The sequence below is a fragment of the Caloenas nicobarica genome, chromosome 2 (genome assembly GCF_036013445.1).
Source record: "Caloenas nicobarica isolate bCalNic1 chromosome 2, bCalNic1.hap1, whole genome shotgun sequence".
In the NCBI taxonomy this organism is placed as follows: domain Eukaryota; kingdom Metazoa; phylum Chordata; class Aves; order Columbiformes; family Columbidae; genus Caloenas; species Caloenas nicobarica.
This window is the reverse complement of record NC_088246.1, coordinates 11,113,902-11,129,244: the sequence shown is the minus strand read 5'-3', so window position 1 is coordinate 11,129,244 and position 15,343 is coordinate 11,113,902. Positions and strand designations below refer to the sequence as shown.

Below are 15,343 nucleotides of genomic sequence, written 5' to 3'. Positions count from 1 at the left end.
GAAGTATTCACAAAGGAAATCACTAATTAAACTATTAATAGATCCTTTTAAAAGAATGGTAAGTGCTGGTTTCTTCTAATAGAAAATGAATGTAGTCATTATTCTTGCGTGTTTGTGGAAAGATGCAACATACGTTCTTGTAGAGATTTGCTGTTTCGTTTCGTCATTTAACTGAACCACCACAATCAGTTCGTTAATGGAGGAATCTCAAAATCCTTTTAACAGCAGTTTTTCTTAGATTGGGTAGTTTGATTTGGAAGCATGGTGGTAGTTGGGCGAGTTTGGATTTTTGTTGATTTTATTCAATTAATTTCTATGCAGTTAACAGAAAGTTTTCAGTGAGAAGGGAGATAAGGAAACTCAGTTCTGTTAGTTTTGTTATCTAGAATTAGAAGATTATAGGATTGAAAAGGATGTTAGAAATTAGTTGTTAATGCCAGTAGCCCTGAAACAGAATAAGCAGCTTTATAAAATAGCATTTGTATGTCTAGTATTCTGTAAAGACTTTCGGTGAAGGAAGTATATATGATCTAGCAATGAGTTATCTCTATTAATTATTTCTGAAGATTTTTCTCACTTCAATACTTAATCCTATTGATAGCTTTCTTCTTTACCGTGTCAGTGGTAGAATGGATTTGTCTCTTTGTCATAGAAAACAGCCTCTTCTGTGTTTGCAAGCTGTTGTCACATGCTCCTTCCACCTTCCTAATCCCAATTCTTCTTTCTTTCTGGCAGTCAGGTCTTCTAGATCACTTATTTTCTTGGTCTCAAATGGCATTCTTCATCAGCTTATTATACTTTGCAAATTCATGTTGGTGACTGTTCATCTGTAACAGGTCTATGGTGAATATGAAAATATTTCTTCAGAAATTAGGACCGCATTTCATTATTTGATATTGATTTTATTTAGTAGATGCTATGTACGCATGTATGTTGGAGTGTGCACCTGTGTACTTAGATGTATTTATGAGAGGATGGGTAAGAGAATGGGGACTTGTTTTCCTAACTGTTTTAAAAACCGTTGCTAAAAATTATGTGGAATGGACTGGACTGGACTGGAATGGAAGAAGTTTTGGTTTTCTGTTTTAAGAAAATCCTGGAAACTGGTTATTAACCTTCCACTGACCAGAATCTATAGTGATCAGGTGTATTTTGTCAGTGTTGTGAACTCACAAGTTGCCTTTTTTTTTTCGCCTTCCCTGCTCTCTGTAATTCACAGCTTTTGGAAATCAACTGGACCGGACTGACCAATCTTCTGGATGTTCCAGGACTGAAGTGAGTATATGTAAAGCAGTGTTTGGTATTCCTCCACCTCATGAACTCTCAGGCAAAGTGACTCTGAGCAGTTATCTCTCAATTTAGAAGTATAAGAAGTTGCTCAATGTGCAGAAGGCAGTGATTTCACTACAAGTGAGAGTACATCAAAAGTATTTTGAGTGGGTCTTGTTAAAAACATTTTGAAAAGATAATTTTTAATCTGCTTTTGTTAGTGTTCTCAGCCTTTCAAGGTTTCCAGAATCTTATGAATGTCCTATCTGCCATCTCCTAGGACAGCAGAAGGGCAAAGAGCCTGATTTTTTTTATATGCCAGTGGCTTCACAACATCTTGGCCTGTGGCTTTGTATGCCGATACATCTCTAGGTGCTTGTGTAAAGGTAGTTAGAAATAACTTAAGACAGTAATCAAATTAAATGAACTTTTCAAGTACTTATTTTTAAAGCTTTCAGTTTATTATGTGAAGATCAAATGGAGTAGCAAAAATACAGAGTAGCAAAAATAGCTAGAAAAAATGCTTGGCTTATTCAGAGCTTTTCAAAATAGTACCTGGCAAAACCCCATAGAAAAAGCATAAGTAGAGGTGAAAACCAAGCTGCTTTGAATCATCACAATCCTGATAAGGTTAAATCCATGAATGTGTTAATAATTATCAAGTTGTAATAGTTACCCAAGGGCTTTTCAATATTGGGACAACGGCTAAGGGGATAATGGCAGATCTGATACACACTTGGATTTTGTGACTAGTCCTTTTATTGGATCCCATACTCTCAAGAGCTGGCTGACTCCAGATTTATTTTTTATTGTTTAAAAACAAGAGCTTGAATTTAGGTATTAAATTAATCCTCTAGTGCTCAATTGTGTGACTGAAATGGTTTTTGCTTTACTTAGACACGTGAAGCCAGTGCATGGAATCCCAGTTGAACAGTTTGAAATTAGAACTTGCACTAAGTAGGTTAATGGCTGTAAGAAGTGCTCATGTTTCAAGCCTGCTTAGGACTGCGACCAAGGAAAGAGGTTTTCTTGCCGAGTGAGAAAGTGGCTTCCAAAATGCAGCTCCTGAATAATAATTTGCTCTTTTGACATAACATTAATAAATTTATGTTTAGTACCTAAGCTTACTAGGCTCCCGAGATTCATATCATGCTCCATATTTGCCTGACTGCAAACACAAACCCTCTGCTGTAAACAAAGTCTTGCTAAGTGTCTCAAGTTTATGGTTTCCAGAGCAACCAAGCTTGGCCACATATGCATAGAATGGTGCCATCTAGATACGTGGTATAGTTTCTATAGTAACTGTAGCTGGGGTGACTCATGCTCTGCCTTGCCAAGAGTTTTCTCGAGTGCTGTATTTGGTTTTCTTATCTGTATAGATAGATTGTATATTTTGGTACGACAGCCTGACATACTGTAGTTGTTATAAACCATGGTGAACAAGAGATTACTGCCACTACAGGTACCTTTTTCGTCCCACGGCTGTTGGCTGCACACTAAACTACTTCTGCTTCTTTGTACTGTTTGCAAGTGTCTTCTGCTACATGAATTTCTGCATTTGCTCCTGGAATATTCTCTGTCAGCCGTTAACAACTTCCATTGCTCTTTGTATGTAACTCCACAAGGAGAAGGACAGAAAAGTAATTCATATTCCACCATTAGCATGGCTTACAGAGCAATGGAATTAAGATCTCTGCGTGAGGAGTCAGGTTGTGAGAACACTGTCAGGAGGGGATGTGGATGGTGGGAAGATGAATTCTGTTAATGGTTGCTTGGAATATAGTAAAAAATACTCTGCAATCAGATGTGCTGTCTCTGCAGCATGAGCAAAGGCAATGCAGGAAAAATACAGAGCTGCTTATTCTGTCACTAAAAATTAAGTAGAGCTAAATAGAGAGCAATACGACAGAGTAGGTAACTGCCAATTATTTTTCTGCAATGCAATGGAACTTTTGAAGACATTTACTATAATAAACTATCTGAAGCATTTCACACCTCTCATTTTTGCGAACTGAAAAAATAATTGTACTTATAATCGATGACAGAGTTTTACAGTCTTAAGCAGTTTATCGATGATGCAGCAGTGTTAATTGTTTAAATTGGTACATCTTCCTGTGCTGCTTGATCAGTGATGTGTCTCTGTTTTCCATGGATCAGACCTCCTAGTTTAAGTATCAAAATAATTAACAAGATAGTAGTTTTTGCCTTGTATTCATGAAGAATAGTTTCCAGCTGGGAGCATCCCAGTTGGCTCATATTTGGTTAGATAAGTTTCAAGCAGCTTGAAAGCGTCATGTTGTTTTAGAATTCATTTAATTCATTACTTAGTTAGGATCTTTGGTATTCTTTTTCAGCTCCCTGTTTTTAAAGACTGAATATCCACTGCCTTGTATGAGTCCAGTTTCTCTGTGTAAATTTCTGTGAAACTCCACTAATGCTGGTTCGCTTTTTATATTAGTTTCTCACGTTTTGGTGAAATTCAAGCATTTTTGTTGGGATAAAATTGCAAGACTGACCTTTGGAATCACAGAATTGGGTTTTTGTCCTAGTATCAAGGACTGCGAAGCCGCCAAGTGTCTGGGCCCTGTTATGCTTCAGGCCGTTTTTCTCTGCTTTAAAGAAATCTCCTGTAGCATCGTTTGAACATAAATCAGTCTCTGAACCAAGTCTAGGTTTATTTATGCCTATAGCTTATTTCATAATGTATGCGTTCCAACCAAATACTTGAGAAGAGCATGCTAACCTTTCTTTCCAGGCAGCCGTGCTCCCATCGCCTCTCTGGCACTGTCGTTTGCGTTTTCTGACCTAGGGCAGTGAGTTTTCTCCATTAATCATCTGTTCTTAAGGCCTGCACTTTCCTGAGCGTAAATGTAGAGCTTTCTCTTCTTGCCAGGTAGGGATACTGACAAAAGCATGAACAAAACCAACTTACCTGATCTCTCTACTGGAGATGTATCATCAGTGTTGTATTTTGAAAAATGGGATTGTTGCTTGTGTAGTGATCATCACCTCAGATTTTTTTTTTTTTCTCCTTTTAATGTTCAGACCGTTTGAGATGTTTATCTTAATTTTTTAACAAGATGATGGGTTTTCTTGGCTTATCTCAGAGAAAGCTTAATGTACATAAGTTGAAAACTTGATGTTTAGCAAAACTAAACCGAGAAAGTTTGAAAAGCAGCATGTGGTATGATGACTAAAGGAAGCTACTTATTTTCAAATAATATAATTATCTCTTTGTAGTAGTTGTCTTAAGAATTACTGAAACTATAAATTTGTAGGGTTGAGGGTTCACACAGAATGAAAATCTTTGCAAATATGACTGGATAAGCTCTGGGAGAAAGGAGGGGAATAAAGACTCCTCTTTAGGACAGACGTGAATTAACCCACAGAAGCTGAGAGGAAATTTTTCCTCTGGGCAACATCTTGGCATTGTCTGCTGTTGCTTCATTCAGAGAATAAACAGAGGTCTGCACAGACCTCTCCGTTGATCTTGATGCAATCTTGAGTTTCTTCAGTTCTTATTGTACTGGATGTTATAAAAAAGAGCCACATTATATTGTGTATCATAGTTGATCTGGATTTACAGTGGATGTGGGCAGCCGCGGGGATGCAGACTGCACAGGTTGCAGATATATGGCATGAGAGATAAGTGTGAATTAGAAATGGGCCAGATTGTATTCAGTGGGTTAATTTTGTTACCTTTCTCCACCATAATATGTTTACTGCTCAGCATGACATTTTCTTCTCAAATGAATATGTAATATATATTACATTTCACTGCGGGTTTTGTCTCTGTCTGCTGGCTGCTGAGTCAGAGCTGCTCCCAACTGCAGATTCAGTCTTAGGAAAAATTTGCAAGTGCTTAGTCTGGAAAACATTCTCAGTAATCAAACATATCTTCATTTTGATTTCATAAAGACTACAGAAGGGGAATCTTAAAGCGTGTTTAGGAGGAGAAATCATTCATCCCTGAAGAAGCTCCACCAGCTTTAGCGAGAGTGCACCTGCAGTTCAGAATATATCAAGTAGTTTTTGTATTTTTCTCTCTGAATCTTTGCACATACCCCTAAACTCTCCCTGAATACTTGTTTTCTGTGGCGAATTGTACCACTTCAATTCTGCCTTTTTACCACTGTACATGATGCAGGTAAGCAGTGATGTTTGCCTGAAAACACTGATTTGTTGTCAGCTCAGACTCAAACTGGGTGAACTGGTAGCTTAGGAAATGTTTTTCTTTTCTGTGCCTGTGGGGTGTGGGGAAGGGTGGGTTTGGGTTTTTTCGTGATTCATTAGCAATGTGACTGTACAGCCACTCCCTTTTTGCCAGAACAAAACCTGTTTTGCTTCCCTAGGCCATATTTTACTCGGCCACAAGCATGTTTTCTTTGTGTTGCTCTTCTGAATGACATTCCTCCCAGCTCAAGGGGACAACTTCTTTCATAACAATACAGGAACACTCAGCCAAACTTTCAGGGCCAGTTAAATCATAATTGAAATACAAAAGTAGACTAACAGTTAACATCTGCTTGGTTATTTACAATGCAGGCAAGAAAACTTCTGCAATAGCCCTTTACCCTGGGTGGCTTTAAAAAGCGCGGGGTGAGGGGGGAACTTGGGTGGCAGGGAAATGAGAATTCAGATTCATCGCTGTGGTTTCTGCTATTCCGTGTCAGCTGCTTCCACCTGGTGGCCACTTTGGCAAGAATCCTTTATTTTAAAAAGTGTTTAAAAAACTGTGTGCCTTCTACCTCCTCCAAAAGGCAAATATTTTCTCTATTTAGGTTGTTAAGCAGCAAAAGGAGTATATTAGTGTGACCTAACTTGTGGTTAATTCTCAGGAAGTAACTGAAGACTATTTTCTCCAACAGTGGCTTATCAGATACAATAATATTGGATATAATATCCAACTACCTGGTCCTTCCAAATAGAATTACAGTCCCCCTTGTCAGTGAAGTGCAGATTGCTCAGCTGCGGTTTCCTATACCAAAGGTAAGCACATTTCTGTTAATACTTTTAGTTTTGCATTTAGTTTTTTCTGTATTAGTAACTGTTAAAGATATGCACATCTGTGTGAATTTCTAAATACAGTTATTGCAGTAGTTGATGTTATCGTGAATCCAGTCACTTAAAATAATTGATTTAATTTATAAATAATTCGTCTGCAGTTAATGTTTCATAATAATACCAGGATGGGGTTTTTTTGTTTTGCTAGAATCGTAAACATATTGCTTGTTAAAATAGAGTTCAATTGTATAGACTAAAAATTAAGTAGCATGTGTGCAAATTATTGCCAGTGCTCTTCACTTGGAAGTTGTTACTGCCTATTGCTACTCACTTCCATTTCTTGTTATAACTGGCATGTTTCTGATTATTGATGACAGTTTTTCTTTTCAGGAATCTCTTGAGTGCCAGGTCTTCTGTGTATGTGGATCATCATTGATATCCCTCCATCTACAGTGTGTCCAAACTAAGTTTCATGTTAAGGAAATCACAATGGAAATTTTAAAACATATATATTGCATAAATTGTGATGGAGGCTTTCAGGTTTACTACATAAACTCATCTTTTCCTTTTTCAGGGTGTTCTAAGGATACACTTTATTGAAGCTCAGGACCTAGAGGGGAAAGATACTTACCTAAAAGGGATTGTCAAAGGAAAGTCAGATCCCTATGGAATCATCCGTGTGGGCAACCAGATTTTCCAAAGCAAAGTCATCAAAGAAAATCTCAATCCAAAATGGAATGAAGTTTATGAGGTATAATCAGTAAAAATATCTTTTTGTGTGTTCTGTAAAGTCATTTTCAAAATTTATTTTGTTAGAGAAGGTACTCTGTAACAGAAGAGAAATTCGCCATTGGTGTATGTACTTTTTTTATCTAGACTAAGCATCAGCGATTCTGAAACAAAGCCCAATCTCTTAAAGCAATGTTAGCAAATCACATCTGAAAAGCTCTTATACTTGCTCTACTCATTAAAATTACATCTTTTTTAAAGAATTTGCATATTGATATGTCTTAACAGACAAAGGCACTGCAGTTCAATGTTTTACTGTTGCTATGCCATTTAACAGCGCTAGTTGGTTTTACCATTGACAATGCCATCTTGCTGTACTTTCAGGCCTTAGTGTATGAACATCCAGGACAAGAGCTGGAGATCGAGCTCTTTGATGAAGATCCGGATAAAGATGACTTCCTGGGAAGGTGAATGTTACGGAGAATATGTTTGCAAGTGTTGAAAAAAGATTAAATATTTTGATGTAATATTTTTTTCCTTTTCACATTTTATTGCAGTTGTAGTTCTGCTATATTACTATATTTATAATTTAATTATCTTTCCAAAATGTGTTAGTAAGTAGTTCTGTAATTACTTCATATGTAAATATATGTGTATAAAAATATGCTTGCGTGTGTATATACACATCTGTATGTTTATATATATATTTTTTTAAAATAAGGTAAGTGTTGTGGGTACCTAGAAAAAAAAGGTGGGGATTTTTTAAGAATTGGACCCTACCTGCTTTAGTGTTCGTAAGCAAGCACATTATTTATTCAGGCAAAATTAATATAGCTTTATAACGATGTATCTTCTTCATCTTCATAGTTTTTGAATGGCCAGCTCACAGTTTATTTTTCTCTAAGAGCTGATCTTAACTATTTGATTAAAGAAAAAATCTTGCTGTAATGCTTCTGCAAACATTACTTACCCTTAGATTCCATGGGCCTACCTTTAATGTTTACCCATGAACGTTTCAGGGTTTTAGTCAGCCTCTTTCTCCAGTAATTTGTTACCTTTATTTCTTGCAGAGTTTTGGAGCTTCTCATTGTTGCTTTCCATACAGAGTAGAACTCCCTTATCTTTCCTGCTCCTTCTCTCTTAAGAGGAGCAACAGCACCTACTTCTCTTCTCATTAAATTAAAGAAGTAGGTAGTACAAAGGCTTCTTTTCTTTGCACTTCCCTAATCTTACACTCAAGTGGAGCTGAGGAAAGTGGCATAATGTGTACTTCAGGGCTAATAAAATAAAAAGCCATAACAAATGTTCATGTACTGACATGCAGTTGGCTGCCCTGTTTGATTTTTAGCAGATTCCCTGGTATATTTTCAGCCCGTGTGAACTAGCGCTGTCCCAGACAATGCCAAAGCATGAATTCAGTCATAGCACATGGCCAGGGGCTGTTTCCAGTGGGTAGTTAGGATGTGGGCACTGTTCTGAGAGGTTGGTCTTATGTGTGTGAGCCATATTGTACCAGATGGGCTGTAGCGTAGATATATTTTCTGTTATCTTGCCTTTCTCTTCATTCAGCCATTTCATTCCCTGCTTCTTCCTGTCCTAGGGGCTAAAAGAACAATAGTCTGCTCCTTTGATCTCAGTGGAAGCCTGGATGCTCAGCAAGCACGGGCTGGGGTTTGAGTTCTCTCTTTTCGTGTCTCAGCTAAAATACCTTTTTTTTTTTTTCCTTTTTCTAGTTTGATGATAGATTTAATTGAAGTTGAAAAGGAGCGTCTTCTAGATGAGGTAAGTGTTCAGCAAGTTTGGGTTAAAAAAAATCCATATGTTGTATATATAGTTCTCTAATTATTATTTTTTTCTGAGCATAGTTCCTGCATGCGCACGAATAACCTAATGCTAGAAATAGATTCCCCGATGATCAGTACAGTGATTTAAGGGATACCTGAATTGGTGAGATCTGTAGAATAATGCCATTCTTCTTCTGTCTTGGGGTTTTAAGATTACTACTATGTAAATGCAAAAACCAGTAACTTATGTATTTGGTGAGAGCTTTTTCTTGCAGGAGAATTGCCCAGTTTAACTACTGTTAGACTTAGCAGACTGGTTTTTGTCCTATATGTAAGAGAGATTTTATAGTAATGTTATGCGAGGTTTGTATTTCCAGCACAACTTTACAGAACTTAAAGAATGCTCTTGATGTTTTAAAAATGCTTTTACTAGATAACATCGAGGTTTATATGGCTGGTTTTGTTATTTTGTGTTGTAATATTTTAAAGGACATTTTAAACAATGAATCAGATCTCTTCAGGTTATGCAGACTTCAGCTTTGTAAGATTTCTAGTAGAGTTTAGCATTCCCTAAATGTCCCGAAGAGCCAATTGCAATCATGTATTGGTTTGGAGTCAAATTATTTCACGTTACTTTGCTTAACTTTTAGTGGTTTACTTTGGATGAAGTGTCCAAAGGAAAATTGCATTTAAAACTGGAATGGCTCACATTGATGCCAACTGCTGAAAACCTAGACAAGGTATTAAAGGAACACATCACTTTTATCCTAATCTTAATTGTTGTGGGGTGTTTTTTGTTGTTGTTAATTATGTAAGAATTTAATTCTCTAGCTGTTGTGAATTTGGATAAACCTGTAACTTTATTCCAAACTGTTTGTCTTTTAGAAATCTCATTGTCATAACTGTCGATGTACTGTAGTGGCATGGGATTTTAAAATGCTTTTGTCATCCTCTTCTTTTCTCTTAGTATTAAGGTTTGAGAATATCAGCTAACATTTCATTGGTCTGGGAGATAAAGCTGGATATGCTATTATAATCTGTCCAGTCTAAAAAACGAATTAGTAAATGGGGTAGAAATTTCTGTTAAAATGGGTTTGAAATACTTATGAGTTTTGAAAAGTTAGTTTTTATGCTTCATAGTGTTCATTTGTGAATGTTTGCATTTGGGAGATGTTTTTAAAATGTTTCTCAGGAGTGTGGGACAGAAATAATAATAATGTTTGATTTTCAGAAAAGCTTACAGTGTGTTACTGATTTAGGTGCTAACAAGCATTAGAGCTGATAAAGACCAAGCCAATGATGGGCTTTCTTCTGCATTGCTTATTCTCTATTTGGACTCGGCAAGAAACCTGCCTGTAAGTTACATTCTGATGGATAAACCCTTTTGTCATGGGTATGTCCCACATACTTCCAGCATGTCTTGCTCAGTAGTATGGCACACTGCTTTACTAACACACATTATGCCACGTTTTCTATACTTTCTCTCATTTCAAAACGTGTAATGTAAGGTCCATTTTTCTAGCAGTATAGTATTATAGATATATATTTAATAAAACATTACTCTTTCATCAGTGTGATTTTTCTTTAAAGAATGCTCCTTTCCTGGACTTGAGAGGCTGCATGTTTTTATTACACAGTGTTTTCCATAAATAGTATGGGATTAGCATGGGGAATTTTAAGGAACCTACTGCGGAAAGGCCGAATTACTTGAGTTCAGGTAAACCTACTTGCTTTGGTTTAGGGTATCTGGGGTAGATTTGAAGATATTGAAGTCCTCATCACAAAATTAATACTGTCCGGTGGATGTTACAGTGGCAGAAAACTCATCTGAGATTTCTGTGAGGTTGTCATTTGGGCTATTGTTTATTTGCTTATGCAAAACATAAAACAAAAATAAATAGTGGTTCCATCACGATACGGATTATACTATGGGACTGTGAAATAGCTTGTTTATGACAAGCACAGACTGTTTCGTAGTTTATTTCGGGTTATTATTTCAAGCACTGTTCCTGGTTGCAAATGGTAGCAGTAATAAAGTAAACCCTACCATAAACAGATGTGAGAAGCATGACACTGTGTTTTGCTGTTTTTCAGCATTGCTCTTAGAATGAGAAATTCCGGAAGCGATGACTAAAATACTAATCAGAGAATAAAGTTTTCAAGCCTCAGATTTTTTTTTGCATGCATTTTGCAAATTTGTCCACTCATCTTAAGTTAAAATGCTGCATCAAACAGACTGTGGTAACAAATGAAACCTTAGTAGCCTAAACAATTCACATCACCGACTGGTGATTTCAAGTCTGTTCCAGGGTGCATAGAGCAGTGTTTGGAAGTAGTATTCCTAGGTTATTTTAAAAGCCAAAAGGATGTAGCTCTTTTGGAATAGAGTCCTGCATTATCTTTTCAACCTCACTGTATTGCATTCCGGGGAATGCTCTAACTTGGTAGAAAAAGTGTAGAATTATTCTAGTACAGAATAAGCAGAGACAGAATAGAATTATTGTGTGCATAACATCAGTATCAGAACACTCCAACACACAGAAGAAGTCCATCTGCCATATGTTTTGTGCAATAGATTAAATCGAACCCATTTCTGTATTTTCTTGTTCAACTACTGGATTTTACTCAAACTGTTACAAGTTTAATGTATCCGTTAAAATACACTAAGGCCTCTTACTTAAAATCAATAGTTTAAAGTTCTTTCATCCATAATTTCCAATTTTTTTCCGTACAAGTCAGCTTCTCTATATTAGATTAGCTTCTTCAGCAAATGCTCATAAATTTAGTTTTTTCCCTTCCTGTTTTGAATGTACATTTTGTGATAGAAATCCAATGCTTAAATAATGTCATGGAGCTGCTAGACAGACTGCAGTGAATTATAGCGACTACAGCTTTTTTAGTGTCCATTTCATTCTAATATGGAACATTTACAAGACTAAGTATGGAAGTCTGCTGGCTTCTCATGTTGTGTTCATATTCACTTAAAGGGGTTGTGTAGTGTAATAGCAAAATTAATCACTTTTGGATTGCTTGTATTTACGGGGAACAAAAAGTCCAAAGAGAATGAAGTTTGTTAAAATTACACTGATTGCTGTTAATAGTTTTGAAGACTTTTGTCCACAACTTGAATGTTACAGCTAAAATATTTTCTAGATGAACTTTTTATTACCTTCAAAATGGATTTCTTAAGTTAATGCTTATCACTGCTACATTTTTGATCTTGTCGTCAGTCTTGTTTTGTTTGCATTATGGTGAATAATCCCCAGCACAGGCATTTCTTTGGCAGAGATGCACCATAGTTGTGGGTTTCTGAGACACTGGGGTGATTTGTCTGAGATATGTTTCAAGTGAAACAGAAACAGTGTAGAAGGGTGGTCTGTAAATGTACTTAGTTGAATCTGCCCTATAAATCTGCACTAGCAAAAGTAAACTTGGAAAGTGGGTTAATATATTTGAATAATTAATAAAAAATAAAAATGCGAAGACTTTTCACCTTGCTGCACTACAGAAAGTCATTTAACAGATGAAAGTATTTGTAATGACAAATATTTACTTACTTCTTGTTATCTGCTGTTTTCTCTGGAATCCTTTGACTGTGTTCCTGAACTTTTTTGTGTGGTAAAGCTGCTTATGCATTCATTCTGCCACAACCCCATCACTCTGCTTTCTCCTTCCATTTCCATCTTCCTAAGAGTATCTACGAGGGAAACTTTGGGTGTGGATACTTAAAAGAGAGGAGAGCATCGGGACTAGTCTTTTGTGAAAACACTACCTCACTCTATAGAGCACTATTTGTGAGTTCTCTGGTATTATTTGTATTGTACCTTTTCTCTGCCAGAGTGTGGATTAGTGCTACTAAAGCCACTCACTCTAGTGGAATGAGAGCATGCAATTTGTTTTGCTGCATGGTTTCAACAAGTGTGCATTGTTTTTGTGCTATTTTTATTGCATTTTAAAGGCTACTTAAATTTCATTGATCAGCATATCATTGGGTAAGTAATTAACTTTTTATGATAAAAACCCAAGATAAGTTTGTTGTAAAAGCTCTTACATTTAACTTGGATTGCTGATTCACTGAGAAATAAAATGCATACTGTACTAGCACACAGTGTGCTGGTGAATTGTTGGCTTTTATTGCAGAGAAATTAAGCTAATAAATATTGCAACCAACATCCCTGTAGTTTCTTTAAACGGTGATGCACTTAATGTTTGTAAGAACTTGCAACCTCTCCACACTGGTTCAAGTATTGCTTTAAAAATGGATGTGGTTATTTGTGCTCCCCAAACTGTAAATTCCCTTGTAAATCCTATTTCACTCCATGATGCTCCTTGTTTTGCAAATTCCCAAGCTCCTTTTCTTTTTTTCAAACTAGTCTGTAGTCAGGAAAATCCAGGCTAGGGAGAACCACCAATTAATATTTTTCACTTGAATTTGATGTTACAAGATTATTACAAACTAATGAGCCTCTGAATATCTTACACTTAAATCGGTAAACACAACCTTGGTATCTTCAAAAAGAATGAGAATCAGGGAGCTGAGGATGCCATTGTAGATTGTGCAGATAAATTTGTTGCTGGCTGATGGCTTTTGGCTCATATCATAAACCTGGATTTTTAAAATACCTTCCCCCCTGCCCTGCCCAAACCCCAACAAAACCTTTTTCTGTGGTCCTTTCAGTTAGCTTCTGTGTAAACTTCATTTTGAAGTATCAAAAAAATCACATCACTTACCAAATCTTTTTAAAAGTTAATCAATAAGAAATGCAGTTCTTAAGCTATGGTTCAGTTATCTTGGTACTAAAACTGATAAGCAGTTGCTGTTTCTTTTAGTTATAAAAATACTAGATACATCCTAAAAATAATAATATTTTATTAAAAACTGAAATGCTTCATAGAGAGCGTAGCCCTAATGTTTTTCTTGGTCTTAAGGTCTTCACATTAGGACATGTAATCTACATGTAACGGCATCTATTTAGACACTGGACAAAAGTTTCCAAACCCCCGAAGGAATTTGTGAGTCAGAGTGGAACAGCACCCACTTTATGAGAGCCAGGTCTGGATTTCTGCAGCAGCAGCGTTAACTGCCCTGTGCCGCAGCTGCAAGGGTGCTTGTCCTGCAGCAAGAGGATGAGATTTCTGGCTGGGAGCCAGGAGACAGGACTGTAGGAGCCCGGAGATAACAACAGCTCCAGCAGTCATAAAACTGCATCTTGTTTTCAGGGCATCTTGAAACACGAGGTATTACGCAAATATTCCCACCTGCAAGTTCAGGTATTTGCTATGTAACTTGAGTTACTTGGAAGAGGGGGAGTGTTAAAAAAGGGGCTCCGTTTATGTAGGGAGAGGAAAATCCTCAGAGAGCTCTGAGTGCTCTCTGTACCTTTCTAGACAGTTTTATTGACTACTACTGGGAACCTAGAATCATGACACCTAATTCAGACATTTACCCATCTAAATCTGATTTATCTGAAGTTAAGGAATATGAATAGTGTTCTGAAAGTGAGTAACACTAGTTTTATGATACATTATCATTAGCTCATAACATTTTTTTCTTTTAATTTGCTGTCTATATAACATATAAATTATTCATATTTTAAATCAGCTTTTACAGGTCAGTGACTGTCTTCTGGTTATCAGGTGAGGGTGCACTCAGATTTAGACATTTCTAAAGCCCTGTTTTAAACCCAAACAAGACTCAGTGAGACAACAGAAGTAATAAGTTGTACGCCAAAGCATATCGAATTAGGATCTGCCTTAATAACAAAACAGCTTGTTAGTTGTGTTGTAGTTTATGGGTTTGTTATTAGGATTTACTGCAAATGTCACTGGCTGTTACAGAACGCTAGCCTGAAATTTTTTTTATTCCACTGTGTCAGTTCTGAGTATAGTTCTCGGATACTCATCCCCTTTTCGTATAACTTCAGAGACACTCAAAACCATAGCAAGACAGTTTTGTCACCCAAGGCAAGACCTTTCCTTGGCTTTTTATATTGAATACTCCCTTTTCTTCTCCTAGTCTCCTCCCGCCCAGCCTTTCAGCCACCATCCTCATGGACCTGCAGCTCCTTCCCTTGAAACCTGAAGTCTGGCTTAAACATACTTGCCCCAGCTGATGTCCCTTCTGGCCTATCCTTGCTATGATTCCAGAGGAATTGAGACATGTTCAATATCCAGGAATCATTGGTTGCCTGCCTTTATAATTGATCACATAGGTTTGTTTTTGACTTTTAAAATTCCTTGAAATAATAATATAGGGGGAGAAGGGACGTGTATTGAATATGCAGGTGCAAATGTAAAGGAAAGATGGCCAGTAAGTTGAGGGGCACTTTTGGGATTCAAAATGATCTTGATGAATTGCAGATACGATCTGGAAAAACAAGTACTTTTCCATAGAGAACGGTCATTTCACCCATATAAAGATGGGATGGAAATAGCTGTCTGCTGGCTAGCTCTACAGAAAGAGATCTGCAGTCATGCTGTACCGTGCTGTTGTGAAAGACAAACACCACACTGTACGGAAGGAGGAGTGTAGCCTGTAAGATGTATGGACTAATCCT

The 15,343-nt window shown here is 36.9% G+C and overlaps 1 protein-coding gene across 3 annotated transcripts in view; it reads left to right on the top strand.

Annotated features, from left to right (window-relative positions):
• Positions 1–15,343, top strand: part of ESYT2 (extended synaptotagmin 2) — an 85,241-nt gene that overhangs the window by 53,423 nt on the left and 16,475 nt on the right. For 2 of the 3 annotated variants that reach the window (XM_065627829.1, XM_065627831.1), the window contains exons 7-14: positions 1,220–1,275; positions 6,138–6,258; positions 6,848–7,024; positions 7,387–7,469; positions 8,736–8,784; positions 9,437–9,526; positions 10,046–10,141; positions 12,479–12,580. In XM_065627829.1, coding sequence (XP_065483901.1) covers positions 1,220–1,275; positions 6,138–6,258; positions 6,848–7,024; positions 7,387–7,469; positions 8,736–8,784; positions 9,437–9,526; positions 10,046–10,141; positions 12,479–12,580 — 774 coding nt within the window. The remainder of the gene's footprint in view (positions 1–1,219; positions 1,276–6,137; positions 6,259–6,847; positions 7,025–7,386; positions 7,470–8,735; positions 8,785–9,436; positions 9,527–10,045; positions 10,142–12,478; positions 12,581–15,343) is intronic. The other variant, XM_065627830.1, reaches the window with a different exon arrangement.